The following is an 18,809-nucleotide window of genomic DNA, read 5'->3' as shown; positions in this document are numbered from 1 at the left end:
AGTAACAAAATTAAAGCAAAACTTAAAGTACAATATGGACAAATAAAATGGGAGTAGCAAACAGTTAGAAAGTCCAGAGCAAGCTCTTCCTAAACAATGAGAGAGCCTCAAACCCTGAAAGAGAAACCATAATCTTAGTCCATCTTCTGTAAACCAGGAACAAGCGGGAGAAAAGATCCTCCCTTTCATATTAGATAGAGAATCACAATGATTTCCCTTTGTTGAGGAGACATTATTGACATTCTTCCCTCTATTTTAAGTGAAAATGGGTGTTGTAATAAGTACCAGTACCTGATAACTTCCATCATTTGGTGATTTCCAAATTATTCTCTTGTCTTGTAACAATACGTAGGAGTGTTATTTCTCAATGCTTGATTTTATTTCCTTTTTTGTTGTGTGTGTATCTGTTTATGCATTTAAAAAAAACTTCAAAAAACATTTTTTTAAAACGTTGTGGGAGAAAATGAGTACATATACTATGGGAAACAATGCCTCCCTCAAACCACTTTCAGTTTTCTTAAAAACTATTGTCTGCTTCAGTCTAAAGTTATGTCAATATCATGAATGTTCAAACCGCTCTTTTGTCACCACACAGTGTAGCTTCTATGGGGGAAGTGAAAGAGCAGTTTGGGTGAGAACACCACCACTTCGCTCCTAACCTTCCAGAGATGGGAACTGCTCTGCGTTGTAAGGGTTGGCAGGTGGGCAGAGATGCTTAAGGATCTTTTTTCAAACCAAGGAGCACTTTCCCTCTGAGCAACCTTCTGGGGGCCACATGTCAGTGGTGGGCAGGGCCAGAAGGAAAAATGGGCAGAGCATCAAAAATTAATGCAACCTTTGTACAGTAGGCTAGTTTCTACACCCCCACCTCTATCCTCCATTCACGCAAGCAAGAGGCATTATCAGAGTTCAAGGATACATTCTGGCAAGGCAAAAACACTGAAGGATGGTGTGAAGCAGGGCTTGTGAAGAGTGTAATTGTGGAGGAAGTGTGGCCTGGAGAGAGTCTCCGGGGCCAGCTACAGAGGGGCCTGGAGGGCTGCATTTGGCTCCTGGGCCTAAGGTTACCCAACCCTCGCTTAAGATCAGGAAGGGCTATGTACAAGGGAGTGACCAAACAAGGGAGCTTTGGAAAATAGGCCGTTGTGAACTGAGGATCTGAGGGAAAGGTCAAGCCAAAGAGGCAGTGACAGCGTCTCAAGTTTTATTTATTGATTTTAATCAGCCACATGAATTTTTGGCCATTGGTCCCTCTTGGTTTTCATTCTGCTTGATACGGAAGGTTGCAGGGAATAAATATACACAGAAAAAATAACAACAGGCAAACACAAAACTCTATCAAGCAAGAATCACACAAATGATCTCCAGCTTAACCTAAGTTCATAAAAAAAGATCAAAATTAAAATATGTCACACACTAAGGCTGCAATCCAATACATGTCTATTCAGAAATAAGTTCATGGGTTCAATGGGGCTTACTCCCAGGTAAGTGTGCATTGGGCTCATAAAATATGCTGAGGCTTTGGTAGACCTTTAGGGAAAGAAAGGAAGTTTCATCACTGTAGCGCACTCATTGAAAATGTCTCTTCCTCTTCCAGATTAAAAATATTGTGTTAATTAAATACAATTCCCAACTATTATAGTACAATTATAATATTCATCTCTCTATATAAAATCATATCTAGAAAGTTATTTTAATTAGCATAAATACTATGTGTATTTGAATAAGAATTCTCTACTCCAACACAAACAAAAGGGAAAAATGGAAAAACAAACACAACAAAGACATTACTAAAACAAAACTACAGAAAAAAAACCCTATTTATACAAATGTCTAAATTTTCAAAAAGAAAATTGTACTATTTTTACACCACTTTACAAAAATGGATATACACATAAACACACACACTATATGCAATTTCAGATTTTAAGCTGGCACACAGAAGATGCTGATAAACCAACACACATTGCTGCTCTGAGGTCATAGTAAGGAGGAAGCAGACTTAGATTTGCTGGACCTGAGCCTCTATAAAGCAACCTTCTCCAATGCTGGGAACCCCAATGTTGCTAGACTGCAGCACTCATATTCCTTCATCATTGGCCATGCTGGCTGGGAATTATGGAGGTAGTACTCAAACACCCAAGGCTAGGGAAGGCTGCATTAAGGGCTCTAAGGATCAGAATCAGTGGTGGCATTTTTGTTTGAAAAGGAACTTTCCTCCATGTCAGACTATCCGTGCAATAGTGGTATGGTGGATTAGTCTGTTGGACTAGGACTAAGGAAAACCTGGGTTCAAATTCTCCCTCATCCACTAGTTGCATTGGGTGACCTTGGCCCAGCTACTATCACCATGTTGAGCCTACCTCACAAGATTATTATGAGGCTGAAACGGTCAGGGGGTTTGGGGGGAAAGCCATGGATTTCAAACTGATGGTGTGGATGTGACCCTAAACTTTGTTGCTCACTTGGAACTTTCCATGGTGCTGCTTTGCACTGTTGTGCTCCTGTGAACTCCTTGTCAAGGGGAGGACATGGGGGTGGTGAACCACGTACACCCTTTGAAGGAAAGATGGGACACAAAAATGTAATAATTATTATCTGATGACCCTGAATGGTTTTCCATTTTCTGTTTGCATGAGCCACCTGTAACAAAAGAATCTGCTGTTCTCAGAAGAGGATAGTTAGTTAATCCTCCTTTTTTCTTTTTCTTTTTACAATTTCTAGAGAGGTAGCTCTTATAAAAACAGTAAAAGTAACAACTTTTACTAAATAAACCAGCATGGTCACACAGAAAGACACCCTGTGCTATATTTATAGCCTGTAAATATGCTGCTAGGAACTTCCTCTGTTGTGCAACATGAAGAACGGCAAGCGACAAGGGTTTCCCATTTTGCTTCCATTTCAGGCAGTCGTACTTCCACTTTCTTGAGCTGAAACACTTTTGGAGGAGATCTTGCAGACAAAATGGCAACAGTGAAAGAATCGGTTCTGATTCTGCTGCTGGAATTTACCTGGGCATATTGTGCAGGTAAGGAATTCTCTCTTAACCCTTTCAGTTGTTGTTAGCTTTAAAAATAACGGTCAACAACATCACAGTTCCTACACAGAACATCAGAAAAAGATTGGAAACTCAAGACAGGGGTGGGGTGAGGCAAATGGCAAGAGAAGTACAAATCTTTCTCTGCTTTAAAATGATTCCATAACCATTTGTGAACTGGACCAAGTAAAAGGATTGTTGACACATTATGTGTGTTTAATTAGCATTCCAATGCCAAGATGACTGTGTTGTCAATAACAGTTTTGTAACTTATCCTTCTTAATTACACTATTATCACCATATATTTTTCTCAATTTCATTTCCCGCTGACCTCACTGTTTACAATTCCCCTCCCCCCATATACATGTGCTTGCAACTCAGGACTGTGCCAAAATACATTTGTTAAGTTTTTAAGGTTCCACAAGAGTCTGTTGTTTTTGGTAGAAGAAATTAATATGGCTCCTCCTCTGAATATATATACGGTTGTTAATTTTATACACACACACTCTCTATCTCTCTTCCACCCTTCCTCCCAAAGGAGCCCAGGGCGGCAAACACACACGTGATAAAACTATTAAAACATCTAAAAACAATTCCAATACAGATGCAGATTGGGAAAGATCTACACTTAAATGGGCTTATTGGAAGAGGAAGGTCTGAAAATTCCAACTATTTGCATTATTTCTGAATTATGTGAGATCTAGAAGGAATACATCATGTCTAGTCTCTCACTGTACAATCCATAGCAGCGGTTCTTAACCTTTTTTTGGGTTAGGGACCCTTTTGAGAATCTGATGAAATCTACGGACCCCAGAAAAATGCACATAAACACATTCACACAAACTTTTGCATACAATTAATTTTATTGCACTGGAAATTGATTTTTTCTGCCCCCAGTTCATGTACCCCCTGAAACCGATTCATGGACCCCCTACAGGGTCCATGGACCCAAGTTTAAGAACTCCTGATGTATAGGTTAGTTGACAGACATGCAGTGCAATCCTACACAAGTTTACTGGGGGGGGGAGAGTGGGTTCATTGGGCTTACTCCCTAGTGAGTGTGTTTGCATTGCAGCTACAGTGAATCATCAATAGTTCTATTTGGGCCCAAGACGATACCAGGAAGAATGTGAGCAGATTGAAAACATGTAGATGCTCATAGAGCACAACCTTCTCCCAAGCCCACAAAGATTTTCTTCTGCATGAAAAGCTTAATCATAGAGAACACTTGAAAACATGAGGCTTGCTTTATTTATTGTTAATCATGGGAGTGCTTTCATAATCGTGAGCCCTCACATGTATTCAGGGGGGGGGGCAGAGAGAGAAGAGAGAAAAAAGCAATGACGTGAAAGGATTGCATCCTGCCAGTCCCTGCCTCTATGCATCAGCCCAGAGTCAGAAAGAGGCTATATATTTGCTGTTTATGAACAGAGGGAAGCCAGACGCTTGAACAACTCAACCTGACTTGGCATAGCCATCAAGCTGCTGCCTTTCTCCCAAAGAAATTTGTTTGTTTATTTATTGTTTATTTGTTCTCAAACAATATTAGTTGTGCTCCATGGGGCGTGATATTTGATAGTCGATTTGTACAGAAAACTAGAAGCTTATATTTCACCTCAAGTTAAGGGCCTGTTTCTTTAAAGGAGGTGTGGGGAACCTTTGGCCTTCCAAATATTGCAGAACTAAACTATCATCCTTGGCCATTGGCCATGCTTTCTGGGGCTGATGGGAGTTCAGCAACCTCTGGAGGGCCAAAGGTTCCCCACACCTCCTTTAAAGGTCTGTCTGGTTCAACAAGCACCTTCTTGGAAGTAGCATCAGTTAAGAAGTGTAATCTTTGGGTCAGGCAGTGGATCTTCAAAGAGTTTGTGTTTATTTATTTAATTATTTATATCCAGCTCTTCCTCCCAGAAGGAGCCCACAGCGGCAAACAAGAACACTAAAAACACTCTAAAACATCTTAAAAGCAGACTTTAAAATGTATTAAAACAAAACAACTTTAAAAACATATTAAAACAAAACATCTTTAGAAACACGTTTTCCAAAAAGCTTCAAAAACATCTTAAAAAACAATGCCAACACAGACGCAGACTGGGATAAGGTCTCTACTTAAAAGGCTTGTTGAAAGAGGAAGGTTTTCATTAAGAGCTGAAAAGTTAACAGAGATGGGGCCTGTCTAATATTTAAAGGGAGGGAATTCCAAAGTGTCAGTACTAAAGGTCCGCTTCCTAAGTTGTGTGGAATAGACCTTCTGATAAATGGTATCTGCAGGAGGCCCTCACCTGCAGAATGCAGTGATCGACTGGATATATAAGGGGTAAATTGATCTTTCAGGTATCCTGGTCCTAAGTTGCATAGGGCTTTGTAAACCAAAACTAAAACCTTGAACTTAGCCCGGCAACTAATGGGCATCCACAGTTCCATCTCATTAATGTTTTTTAAAAATTCCTGAGCTGCAGAAGCAGTATGGTATAGTGGTTAACATGTCAGACCAAGACCAAGACCCTGAGTTCTAGCTTTGGAAAAAGGGCGGGGTAAAAATAAAGACAATGGTAATAATAAAGACCAGGGAGACAGCCATGTTCAAATTTTCACTCAGCCTTGAAGCTCACTCAGTGACCTGGGGCCAGTCACTCTCTCTTGGCCTAACCTACATCACACAGGGTTGTTGTGACTTGTGAGGATAAAATGGGGGAGAGGGACCATGTATGCTACCTTGAACGTCTTGGAGAAAAGATGGGATATAAAGAGATGACCTCATGAAATGATGTCTTATTATTTTAGAATCCAACATGTCAGTGTGTAAAGGGTCTGTGGCCCTCCAGATGTTGCTGGACTCCAAGTCCCATCATCCCTGACCATTGGTCCTGCTGGTTGGAGCTGATGGGAGTTGAGAATCCAACAACATCTGGAGAGCCATCGATTCCCCAACCCTGTCATAGAGTCAGATCTGCTTTCTTGGTATTTTGTCTTAGTAGACACACACATTAAAAAGGTGAAGAGTCACCTGTGGACTCCTGGCAGCCCCAAGTATGCTTGTAGCATCTTGCCAAATTAAGTAGGGCTACATACACATGACATTTTATTCTAGAATCAATGGAGAGACTGAGCACTTGCTTTTTCTACAACTTACACACACAATCTAGAACTTTTGCAGTTTTTTTTCCCCCCTGAAAAGCGCTTCTTGGGAAACTGGTTTCATTCTGAAAAAAAAAGCTCATTGCGGGTTGATTCTTCATTACCTCACAGTATGTCTGTATGAAAGCAGCTGTAGGCAGTCCTGGCCATGGGGGTGCATCCACACCTGTCCAATGAAGCTGTGGGAGGGCATACACCAAGACTGCAATCCCCACTTCTTTTGTCACCTGGGGTATGTGCAGGAAGGAAAAGGTGTGGAAAACCTAACCAAGGGGAGGGTTTTCAAAAGGGGTATCAAGTAACCACACCTACCCTTGTGGCTGGCAGGATCTAGAATCAATCTAGATTGAAAGCAGCATGCTGAAGATGAGCATGAACAATTTTGGATTGAGAAAAACTACATGTTTGCACTACGAACGAGTTAGTGTGTACGCAGCCTAGGAAGAAAGAGAAAGGGTTTCCTCTCAGTCCCAGTTAACTTACAAATTCTGTTTATCAGACCACAGTCATTCTACCAATCATAAAACATGTTTAAGAGTCTGACGTTTTCATTAAGCTGTACATTTTCTCTTTTTCTGTGACTGTTTTGAGAGATTAGTAAAGCAAAATAATAATAAAAGCTTTTGCAATTCATCTTGAAGGAGTTATTTCAAGCTGCAGGAAAAATCTCCAAAATAAATTCAAAACAATGGGTGGTATTCAACACTAGTCCTACTCAGGGGAGACTCATTGAAGTTAATGGACATGACTTAACGACTGTCCATTGCCATTTTCAACATAGGTTCATCAGTTTCAGTGGGTTTACTCTGAGTGGGACTAGTTGAATACTACCCAATATACAGAAAAGAATTAGAAGGTATTTTCTTCAGTTAAGGGTCTCACAAATACCTAGGCTGAACCCGTATCTTGTATACATCATCTTATATATAGCATACTGGGACCTGGATTACACATAATACTAAGCCAAACCAAGATTTTTTGAATACTCTGTTTTGTGCCCAATAATGCATTCTATGCTTTTTCTGTGCTAGCTAAAATAAAATAAAAAACACAGAATATATGTATGCCTTATTAGTCTTTTCAGAAAAGCTAAAGAATCAGCATTAAAAGCTGCAATCTTAAACACAGTTAATTTCAGGCATGCTTTAATTTGGATTCCTGCATTGAGCAGGAGGGTGGAGTTGATGGCCAATGATAGGCCCCTTCCAACTCTACTATTCCATGATTCTTAGAATTCAGTGGGATTTATTTCTCGGGAAACATGGATAGGATTGGATTATAAATCACAATAAAGTAAGCTGGTAAAGGTGATGATTCAAATGGTTTGTGAGAACTGTGCAATCAAGAACTAACTGCAAACTCCTGCATTCTAATACGCAAAGCCCCAACTCTTCACCCTTTTCTGATATGCTCTCTCATCAAGGAATGTTTATTGCTCCTCAGCAGGTACTGATCAGTGCAAAGTGACAGTAACTCAACCTAAATCCATGGAAGGCGATCCTGCATCAGATAATATTGCTATACCATGTACTTTTTTTGCTGATGGATGCCCCACATCCACTCCCACCATCCTATGGTTTCGATATCTTGCACATACCCATGAAAATCTGTGCACTCCTGAATGTCTAAATAGCACAAAGTTTAAAGTATCTGACTTAACACCAAACAACCAGACTTCGCTTGAAATCAACAAAGTCACTGCAGAAGACAGCGCAATTTATGTTTGTGGGGTAGCATTTCCACGTTCAGGTGCACCCACCTCCAAGCAAACTGGGAGCGGAACAATGTTAGTGATAAGAGGTCGGTTGCTATTTTATTGTGTGTGGGATTTGCTCTGTGTTATTTTTAGGAAATTTATATCCCACGTGCTGGTCAAATATTGCTCTCTATGAATACTCAAATTATCACTGGGAAGGGGCTATACTTCAGTGGAAAAGCACATGCTTGCATGCAGAAGGTCTCAGGTTTAATCCCTGGCATTTTCAGTTAAAAGGATCAGATAGCAGGTGAGGGGGAAAGATCCCTGCCTGACACCATGGAGAACTGCTGCCAATCAGTGCAGACAATACTGAGTTAGCCGGACCAGTGAACTGACTCTGCTTAAGACATTTTCATGTTCACACTAATCAGAACCAACCATACAGACACAAAACAAGCCTGATAACTATCTCAAACTCAGTGAACTGATTCAGATGTAATGATCACAAATTCATAAACCATGGTTTAATGAAGCTGGAAACAAGCTTTGGTCCTGCACATTCCTCCCTTGATTCATCTCTGGCCTCACCTCAGGTACGGACTTTGGTGCTTCAGTCCTATGTAAAGAGTCTCTTGCGATCTCAGAAATACAAAAAATATGGCTTAATGTCTGTTTGTTAACCAGTATTTTAAAACCATGGTTTGATCCTGGGTTTAAGATCCTGGTTAAGAAGCCAGTAATAAACTGCAGCTCCTGTTTTGGATGTAATGGGAAACAATGGCTTACTTTAACGCTGATTGAAGTGCTGAAGCTAATGAGTAAGGAGAGGAACTTGCATGCCTAACACCTGCTCCTGGTTTCATAACTGTGGTACATGAAACTGGTCTGGTCTACTCTATCTGAGACTCAGCTGCTCATCTTTCCTACAAAATTCTTCTCCCCCTGAGCAACCTTTGTATCTTGTTGACACCACCGCTGCCCACCTTGTGCACCTTTTCTTGTGGCAACATGTAGCAAGTCCTTTTAAATCTGCCCATTACTCTGTCCCACCTATGAAAACTCTGGCTCATGGCTCCTGCCTCGATGACAAAATATTCTCTTTCCCTCTGGCTTGTACTTTTCATGTCTCCGCCATCTCACCACTATCCAGTATAGGAAAATAAATAAAATAATGTCACCTCTTAATAGTCACTTCTCAAGGCGAAGCATGATCAGCTCCTTCAAGCTTTCTCCATAGAACTAGGTCTTATACCCATGCATAGCGCATGATGACTAATTGCCCTGCCCCATTGTTCATCCCGCAACAACTGGTATTCAATGGTATAGAGCCCCTGGACATAGAGGCTCCATTTAGTAATCATAACTACTAACCACTGACAGATCAGTTTTATTTAAATTTGTTTAATCCCCTCTTCCTGTGCCAGTAAGTTCCATATATTAAATAAAATTATAAACTGTGCGCCAAACGTACTTCCATTTCTCAGGCAGAAAACTAAAACCAAAGCATCTGGGACACCACAAGCATGAAATTAAGCACTGGGGGCAGAGCAGCCATAGGTCAGTGGTGGAGTATCAGAAAGGCCTCAGAGTTCAATCCACGACATTTCCAGTTAGAAAGCTCACATTGCAGGGGATGGGGGAAAGTCTTTGCCCGAGACTCTGAAAGGCCACTACTGAGTCAGGATAGGTAAAATGGGCTAAGATGGAAAATTAACTGGATCTAGAAAAAGGCAGCTTCCTTTGTTAAATGTGTATATGAAGAGGGTCCAGAGCCCTCAAGGTGGAATCACAAGAAAAAAGTCATCATTCATACTATAACAATAATGTAAACGTAACCTAAACTCACTGTATTCTTTTTGTTGTTATTAATAAAGAGACTAGGATGTATAGCCAAGGAGTTCATAACACCATGTTGGCCATCTCAGTGCTGCTGTTCCTATATCTTGTTGCTCTATTGGCAGTCTCTAAGTTCTTCACTAAGGTATGTTTATGATCTCCGTCTCCAGCTTCAACATAAAAACCAAAACCAGCTTTTAGTTGTAAGTCTGTTTGCATATTGTAGAGAGAGGTTTCTTTTTTAAAAAATGTTCAGATAGAGGACATGTGACAATTACAACCTCATCACTTCTGCAAATTCACATGGGGCCCAACTAGACATGACGGCAGCAGAGCCAGTTTCAAAAAACCTGGGAATGGACATAGGAAGCTGCCTTATGCTGAGCCAGACAATTGGTGGATTTTTTCATTTGGGCTGTTGCAATACTCTCTACTTGGGGCTACCTTTAAAAAGTGTTTGGAAACTGCAGCTGGCTGAAAATTCTGTGGCCAGACTACTGACTGGAGCAGGTTACAGAGAGCGTGTGACTCTCGTTACAGAATGTCTTGTCTATAGTTCACTTCTGAATCCAATTCAAAGTGCTGGTTCCAGCTTTTAAAGCCCCAAGCAGCTCAGGACCAAGGTACCTGAAGAGTCCCATGCTCTGATACAAACCAGTATGGGCATTAAGTTCCGCAGGTGAGGATCTGCCAGTGTCAGAGGCGCAACTGGCAGGGACCAAAGAGGGGGGCTTTGTAGTGGCTGCATCCAGACATTGGAATGTCCTCCCTCTGGAGTGTTGCCTTGCCCCCACTTTGATGGCAGCAAAAAACTCAGCCTATCTGTTGGTTGACCTTGGGTTGTATCCAGTGCTAGTTCTACTCAGAGAAGATCCATATAAATCAATTAATATCACCAATATTCCATTCATGTCATTGGATACAACCCATTCATACTAGATGCTTTTCTGCTGCTTGAAGACAATCTTTGCTAAAAGATATCAATCATCTTTGTTTTTACAGCCTACATTCAAGAAAACAGAGAAACAAGACTTGAAAGGAAAGCCCACTGTTAGTGTAAGTGTTCCTGTTATATATATACTAAATAGCGAATTCATTCTCCAAGGATGGATCCTTATATGACCAAAAAAAGAACTACCCATGCACAAGGAGGAGATATCAGCAGGCCTGGGGGATCCCCAAGGTTTACAGAAGTACAAAAACTTTAGTTAAAAAAACCCAACACCTTAAGGAAAATACCCCCCAAACTACTCAGTGACAACACTGAGCATCCTCAGTAGTTACAGAATGTGGACTAGTTACTCAGAGAGAAAACTGGGGGAGAGGGGGAATGAAATGGAGCATCTTGTAAGAGGACATGGCTGGCTGGAGCCCTGAACAGGAGCACTCCACATGGCAACATTTGATTGCACATCCTATCTGTCGCATTTCAAATCTGCAACGAGCCAGTATATTGCACACAATTAAAAAACAAAAATAAGGCTGTCTTGCACACACACTTAGAAGCCAGAAGATTATAAAGTTTCTAGGCTACAAAGCAGCCTTGTAGCCTGAAAAAAATGCCTGCAGGGAACCACTGCTGCTATATATGAGGCCTGAACACAGATGCAGCTGCCTCATCATCTTATTCAATTTCTCCAGTTGGGGAAATGGAGCCACACTATGGCTGCTATCACTATAGAATGGGGAGGGGGAACGTGGGGCTCTCCAGTTGTTGTGGAACTTTGACTTTTATCAGCCCCCAGCCAGCATGACCAGTACAGGGAAGATGGGAATTGGACTCCAGCAACGTCTGGAGTGAAACAGGTTCCCTGCCCCTTTGCTCTGAACTAAAGCAGCCACTCCTTCCCTTGTAGAGGTATCTCAACCCAAGTCTCCTGTTTTAATTGCTATATTGTTTAAACAGGTTTTATTGCATATTTTAATTATGGATGTTTACATTTGTAATGTTTGTGTAACTGGTTTCAATGCTTGCAAACCACTCAGAAGCCTGTTCTGATACTAACAGTATATAAATAATAGTCAACCTGCTGATGTTTGCCAGGGCACACTGACCAACTTGTGCTCCCTGCCAGAGGAAAGCAGGAAAGTCAGCCAGGGGAGTTGGGATGGGTGGGTGACTGTCCCATAAAAATGTAGTTGCAAATGCTGCTGCTAAAAAAGTCTGAAGCAACAATGCTGGGGTTTAGATTCCAAGTGCTACAGAATTAGTTGCTTGCTGCTGAAATCAGGAGATCTCAGCCTTTTGGTATAATTAGACTGGAAAACTTGGGGAGAAGATGGCAGCTCCAGAAGAGAAAAGATACCACAAAGATTGCTTCTGAGGGTGCATCCTCAAGATGCTTTTCAAACGCAATGAACGGACAGCGGCAACATATCCAGGTCCTGCTGTATATAACATAACACAGCAAGGTTTTGCAAGGAAGAACACAGATCTAAACTGGGGGGAGGAGCAAGCAGTGCTAATTAGATGCTAACTGCAACCCAATTCAAATCACAAGAACCCTCCCCCAAATGAATGCATTTCTCCCTCAAAGATGCAGGGCAATAGCTCAGCAGTAGAACACAGACCTAGCTTGGAAAAAGTAGAGCACGTAACTAGTGTGTGCATGGTCCCAGATTCAATCTCTGGCATCTCCAGTGTGGGAAAGACTCCCACCTGAAACCCTGCAGAGCAAATGCCATTTAGTTTGGAAAGAACTGAGTTGTTGTTATGTTTGATAGCATATATCAGGGATGGGAAACCTGTGGACCTTCAGCTGTGTTGTTTAATTCCAACTCCCATCAGCCTCAGCCAGCACAATCAGTGGTCAGGGATTATGCAAGTTGCAGCGCAACAACACTTGGAGGGTAAGAGGAGACATTGAGGCAGATGGACCAATGATCCTATGTATAAGGTAGTTTGTTATGAGCCTGCACCTACACTAAACCACCACATAGTTAACAGCAGACATGTTTCCTGTCACTTCAGCAGTACTGGAAGGGCATGTTTTCTGAGTTTCAGTTAAAAACAAATCAGTGTGCCATACACAGTTAGGCAGGACAAGTATTCAAAGCCTCCTTTTTAAATTTCCAGGGTAAAGGAAGCAGAGAAGCAGTTTGTCAAGCAATTGCAAAGGAGTTCTGCAAAAAGAAGCACAAGAGACAACGTAGGCATGTAAGTAGCCAGGAACATAAAAAAAGAAGTGGAAGTGTGTTAATAATGACAATCATAGCATATTGGTAATGGAGGGGAAAGAAAGGAACACATGAGGGAGCAGCACAGAGACTGGATTATATGCTGTGTTGCTATGCCAAGGTTATCCATCCTGTTATTCTAAGCTTAGCAATTAATGTGAATGAGATTGTGTGTGCGTGCGTGCGTGCGTGCACACGTGCATATACTGTCACTTGGTACCTGTTGTTCCCTTATCTAATCCATAGCACAAGCAATTCTGAAAACTATATAATTCTTCTTGCATCCTGCAACTCACGTAAAATGTATTTCATGTAAATAGGTTGTGATAATACAAAGTTACAGAAAGTAGGATTTTAAAAAAACAGTCTTGTATACAAATATTCCAGAGAGGATAATATTTCATAGAAAGCTAATATTTGAGCTTGGGAATGGATGCTAATATGGTGTAAAGATCAGTTTTCTTCCATCAAAATATTGATGGCTCTATGGCTATCTATTAGTCTTTTTTAAAATGATGGAAGAGTATCATAGTGCACCACTGCAGCTAATGTGTTCCTTTATGATCATACTATTTTGTAAGATATTTTGCTGTGGCTGCATACTAGCAAGTGACTGGACATGCTGTTTTATTTTCTTGCAGGGGCGTTTGGATAAAAGCCGCACAACAGATAAATTACCATAGATAAATTAGATGAACTTTTTTCCATGGGTTTAGTACTGTATAACTGAAAATGTGATTCATTCATTGACTATTTTGGGGAAGAGGTATGAGCTTAATATATTAAAAACCTCCGTTGGCCATCAAAGCATTTTTTGCAAAGAAATTGTATTCTAACCAGAATATTAAATGATAATGTAGCATTTGCATGCTGGCCAGGAGCTGCCTAGAACTAGGAGCTCACAGCTCTGCGTAGGCTGTGAAATGTGTTGACTCATAGAGACACAAGGCTGGGTAACTTCCCAAGATAGCAAAGGAAGTTCCCAGGTTCTAGAGTGACCCCAACCACCACAGCTGGCTGCTGGCTCTCATCAACAGGAAGAGCTATAAAGGCTTCCTGTTCAAGCTGAGACTTTGCCTGGACAATAAGCATCTTAGTTGGCTCTGGCTCATTCTGACCCTTGGCTTATTCTCTGGTTTCAGCCCTCCTGCTGTTGACCCCCTGGGTTTGAACTCTGGCTCCCGCTCAACAGCTACCTACAGCTCAGCCTTAACACATACCTTTCACCACTGCAACACAGAAATGTTGCTCACCATTTATGGCAGCTAGTCAACACAGAAGTATTGACCAGAAAGCAAGTGACCTTCCACAAATGGCAGAAAGATGGACTTATTTGCATAATGGGCACTGGGCAATGATGGGCCGGTACCTGAATGCCACCTCTCTTCCCCAATTCCTCCCTCCACACAAACACGTTGCCAGTATTTATGTGTGTATTCTCACTGTATTTTCTTTCTGTATCCATCCTTTTTTTATTTCACTATTGTCGTCTTTGCTGTATAAAATATTTCTTTTAAAACAAAAACTCAATAAAAATATAAATAAATGAACATATATAAAAATCATTAAGACCAAAGATGCATCACTTCCAGATATTTCTTGTAAGAGGGTCAGGTGTAAAATGAAAGATTTTTATTTTGTGTGTGTATGAAGCAGAACAGTAAACTTTTACATGAACCCCTTGCAAATTGAATTCTACTAATTGTTACATGGGGATTAACTAGGCCCTAATACTGAGGCCTTCTTCATACTTTACATATCTGAGCTGTTCGCCTAAAAAACTCAGTAGGTTATATCTAATGCTAGTCCTACTGAAATAGGTCTATTCTGAGTATATGAACATAAGGAGAGCCTGCTGGATCAGGCCAATGGCCCATCTAGTTCAGCATCCTGTTCTCACAGTGGCCAACCAGATGCCTGTGGGAAGCCCACAAGCATGACCTCAGTGCAAGAGCACTCCCCCTACTTGTGATTCCAGCAACTAGCGTTGAAGGCATACTGCCTGATAGTAGAGGTAGGATATAGCTATTGTGGCTTGTATCCTCCATGAATTAAGTATATAACTGAACTGGATACAACCCAATCTGTTTTGTTACATTCACATATGCATCATACAGGTAGACTCATAGGAAGGCCAGGATTGGCTCCTGCGCTGAGTGTAATGTACATTCAGGCCCTGCCTGAATTTCTTACTGCATCCAACTACATTTACTCAGAGTAAACCCAATGAAATTAATGAATCTAAGTTACTCAAGACCACTAATTTCAATAGGTCTACTCTGAGTAGGACTGACACTGGATACAACCTCCCTCTTTCAACAAGCCTTTTAAGTAGAGACCTTATCCCAGCCTGCATCAGTGTTGGAATTGTTTATAAGATTTTTTAAAAAAGATGTTTTGCTGTTAAAGATGTTTTTAGTGTTTTATTGCTTGTTTGCCTGGGCTTATCCTGGGAGAAAGGTGGGATATAAACTTAATAAATAAAATCATAATATCCAAAATGTCCCTCAGAGATTTTAGTAGCTTTCCGTCCTTTTCCCTTTGTTTATTTCTACCTTCCCTTTATTCTCTCACCCACTCTCATCTTTCTGCTGCCTTTCTAAAAAGCCTGTGCCTCTTTAAGAAGGACAACCCATTTCGTACTTTAGAGGGGTACATATCTAACATCCTGATCTCAAAGTAAACACTGGGCTTTGAACCATGAGGAACAAAAGCTGATATGTACTTGTTGCTCATCACTTGCTTTGCCAGGAAGTTGCACTGACTTCTATTGTACAGTTACCAAACTGGATCTTGGACAAAAGGGCAGGAGCATTGGGATAGAGATGTAAAATTTCTGGAAATTTTGAAGCCATGGGGGAAAAAAACTTTTTTCCAGGGTTTTTTTGGGAAAAAACAGAAATTTTCAGAAAAATTGAAAAAATGCAATATTAGCATTTTTTTGATTGTAGGTCACTTTGTTACTTCAAGAACATAAAATGTAATTATGTACATGTTGGTATGGCATACAATTATCACATTTGATATATTAAAAGTACATTTTATTCAAACAATTATTACAAATTGAATTTACTTTTTAAAATTTTTACTTTGTTTTGGTAACAAATGGAGCTACAAGCTCCTGAACTGTAAGGAACACCTGAACTGTAAGGAACCTCTTTTGCTTTGCCAGTATATGAAGAGCAGGCAAAAAACAATTTTAAAAAACAGAAGGAACCATCAACATTAATAACAAAGAAAATTATTTATGTCTCTGCTAGTCCTCCGGTGTCACACAGACATAAAGAATCCATTCCCATAAAAAGAACTAAGAAAAAGGGGGGACCAACATTCCACAAAACATTTTATTCATCATGCTAAAATTAAACATCCCATAATCCATTTTTTCTTCAGGTTCTTCAATTTTTCTAATTTTTCAGAAAAATACAAAAAAGGATTCAGGAAAAAAATGGAAAAAACCTGGGTTTTTCCCTGAATTTTTCCATTTTTTTCCTGGGCCTTCACATCTCTACATGGAGGTAAGAGAAAAGGGAGAAGATAACTTGGTCATCCTAAGATATTACAAACCCAAAGAAAGAAGCTGAAGTGTAGAACTGCAATGCAAGATAGAGAAGATGCAAAAGCAATTGGCACTTGCAACTTAGGTCAGCTTAAGCAGCGGCATGAGGTCTCTGGCCTTCCGAAAAAACACCAGAAACAGTGGCAGTGGAACAAGATGAGGGGTGGCATCTGTAAGGGGGGAGCAGGAGACAAGGGAGAAGAAAGAAAGTTGCAGAGCTGCCAGGGCAGTGTAGGAAGGAGAAGAGTAACCAGGGTGGTGTCATCCTCCTTCTGCGAGGGAACCTTGCTCATGGCTGTTGGAAGTGGGGCAAGAGCAACTCCTGTTTTGTTCTTTTGTTTATGTTCCAGAAGGGAGATAGAATTAAGGTCCTCCTGATGGCTAGGCTTGACTATCTTTACCTGTGATGCTCTGACTGACTTCCTTCCGTCGTTAGACTGATATGCTTAGGGAAGCTTATCTGCCCCTCCTCCTGCTGCCCTTTCCTTTATTCTCTTCTTCAACTGTCCGACTGTCCGAGAGAGAGAAGACACCTTTGTCTTCTCTCTTGCTCCTGAGCCATGAGGGCAACTCCCAAACCTGGGTGTTGCGCCTCCAACTTAGTTAGTTAGTTAGAACTAGGTATGACTTTCCTATCTACTATGTATTTCTGTAAATAAAGTAGCTTTTTTCTGCCACTTAGGTAAACGCACACACTTGGTACACATGCATTTCAGACCATTGACAATCTCTGCTAAGATCTATACAAATTTACATAACAAGGGCCCCCTCAAACCTGGCAGCACCCCTGATATTAAGACATTTCTCTAGATGTACAATTGTGTGCACTCATCAGTGGTGTTCCAGCAACACCCCCTCCCTCAAATTGTCCCAGGCTATGGTCTGAAGGCTCATAAGGCCAGCTCCCTGCTGAAGCTAAGCAGGGTCAGGTCTGGTCAGTGCCTGCGTGGGAGACTGCCTGGGAACTATATATAAGCCACCTTGTGTTTCTATGATGAAAAGAAAGGTGGGGTATAAATGTAATAAAATAAATAAAAAACTTTGTCAACATAGAATTTTATAGAACTTACTGCCAAGTCAAGCATTTCTACTTTCATACACGTGTAGTTCAAAATAGTGTAAAAGTTAAGACTCTTTGTGGTGGTTCAGATGAAAGCCCAAACCATGATGTGTAGAGAGGAGTCTGTGTGTACTCTCACACCCGATGATCCTGGTTTGTGGCAAAGTATAGTTTGCTGTTTTGTTCAAACCAGCAAACTTTGGTTTGTACTTTCACCACAAAACCAGAGTTGGTATTGCACTCAAACCACCTCTTTCTCACAAGATTATCTTTATTTTCATTGCCATGAATAACATTTTATAATCTTGTGCATTTCTTGCAATAAAGGAAATAAGAGACATGTCCCTCCCACTTATCAGGGGTGGATGAACAAAGTCTGGGAATTGATGGTAATGCAGAAACTAAAATGGTAAACAAGGATTCCAAAGCCAGAACAACTCTTTTCTCATAATCTGGTTTCCCTTTTCCTCATATGTTAATTCCCCCAAAGAAAAACAAAAAAAACCCTCCCCCCAAATTTAAACACACACAAAGTACTGTCTCACAATTTGTGGTCCATATTCTGCTAAGGTATGTGCATACATTTCTACTGAAGAACAGACTCCCTACAAATTAAAATTTGTCTTACTAACTTCTGTGCATTGTAAAAAGGCTGCACTTTTAGTTTCTTGCTTTATGTATATTTTAAATTTGCTTTGAAATACTCTTCTTGTCATTTTGATCCATTTGAGGTCTGTTTTCTCGGTGCATACTGGACATTATTGAATGATATGCTGAATATTTCAGTTTTTGTATGCTGTTCAAACTAAATAAACTTTTAAAAAAAAGAAATACCACCACTACACAATGGGAAAAAATGAACTATTTGAATTGTCAGCTCGGCACAGGGGTGGAGTGAGTTCCTGTGCAACTACAGCTGGAATTGGTTGGGTGTGGAGACATACCTCAACCAGCTAGAACAGGTGGGGGGAACAACCTCCAGATGCTGCTGAACTACAAGTCCCAGCAAGCATGGCCAATGGCCAGGGATGATGGGAGTTGTAGTTCAGCAATATCTGGAAGGCAAAAGGTTCCTCACAACTGAGCTAAAACATCTAACAAATTAATTTGGCCCATCTATTCCTACTACAGGCAATGATTGGCTTTTAAATAAGCCTTAAGAGGCACTCTGCATATCACTTGGAGCAGTGCTTGGAGCATATAACTGCTTCTGTTGTTGCTTCTGTACAGCTCTGAGAGCATGGTTTGGCGGTACTTCTGGTCATACATGTTAAATATTCTAGAGCAGTGTGGGAGCAAACGT

At 40.8% G+C, this 18,809-nt stretch overlaps 2 protein-coding genes across 5 annotated transcripts in view; one reads left to right on the top strand and one right to left on the bottom strand.

The window, feature by feature from the left end:
* METTL9 (methyltransferase 9, His-X-His N1(pi)-histidine) overlaps positions 1 to 18,809 on the bottom strand; it is a 37,333-nt gene that overhangs the window by 859 nt on the left and 17,665 nt on the right. The window lies entirely within an intron of this gene.
* IGSF6 (immunoglobulin superfamily member 6) lies at positions 641 to 18,267 on the top strand. 3 transcript variants are annotated; one of them, XM_061599326.1, is made up of 7 exons: positions 641 to 701; positions 2,906 to 3,028; positions 7,622 to 7,975; positions 9,749 to 9,855; positions 10,713 to 10,766; positions 12,787 to 12,867; positions 13,529 to 18,267. In XM_061599326.1, exons 2-7 carry the CDS (start codon positions 2,965 to 2,967, stop codon positions 13,568 to 13,570), a joined length of 702 nt encoding a protein of 233 aa, XP_061455310.1. In that variant the 5' UTR covers positions 641 to 701; positions 2,906 to 2,964; the 3' UTR covers positions 13,571 to 18,267. The 3 variants fall into 3 exon arrangements, with proteins under 3 accessions (XP_061455310.1, XP_061455309.1, XP_061455311.1); XM_061599325.1 differs by having other exon boundaries at positions 653 to 701; positions 7,619 to 7,975; XM_061599327.1 differs by having other exon boundaries at positions 655 to 701; positions 7,619 to 7,975; positions 14,030 to 18,267.

This window comes from Rhineura floridana, chromosome 17, assembly GCF_030035675.1.
Source record: "Rhineura floridana isolate rRhiFlo1 chromosome 17, rRhiFlo1.hap2, whole genome shotgun sequence".
NCBI lineage: Eukaryota > Metazoa > Chordata > Lepidosauria > Squamata > Rhineuridae > Rhineura > Rhineura floridana.
Note: the sequence above shows the minus strand (reverse complement) of the source record. Positions and strands in the feature narration are given on the sequence as shown.

What these genes read in the sequence shown, in the direction of transcription:
- IGSF6 (XM_061599325.1), top strand. Translation starts at nt 2,965, where the DNA reads ATGGCAACAGTGAAAGAATCGGTTCTGATTCTGCTGCTGGAATTTACC. An exon ending in AACAATGTTAGTGATAAGAG is followed by an intron (nt 7,976 to 9,748) that starts GTCGGTTGCTAT and finishes TTATTAATAAAG; the next exon opens with AGACTAGGATGTATAGCCAA. An exon ending in ACAAGAGACAACGTAGGCAT is followed by an intron (nt 12,868 to 13,528) that starts GTAAGTAGCCAG and finishes ATTTTCTTGCAG; the next exon opens with GGGCGTTTGGATAAAAGCCG.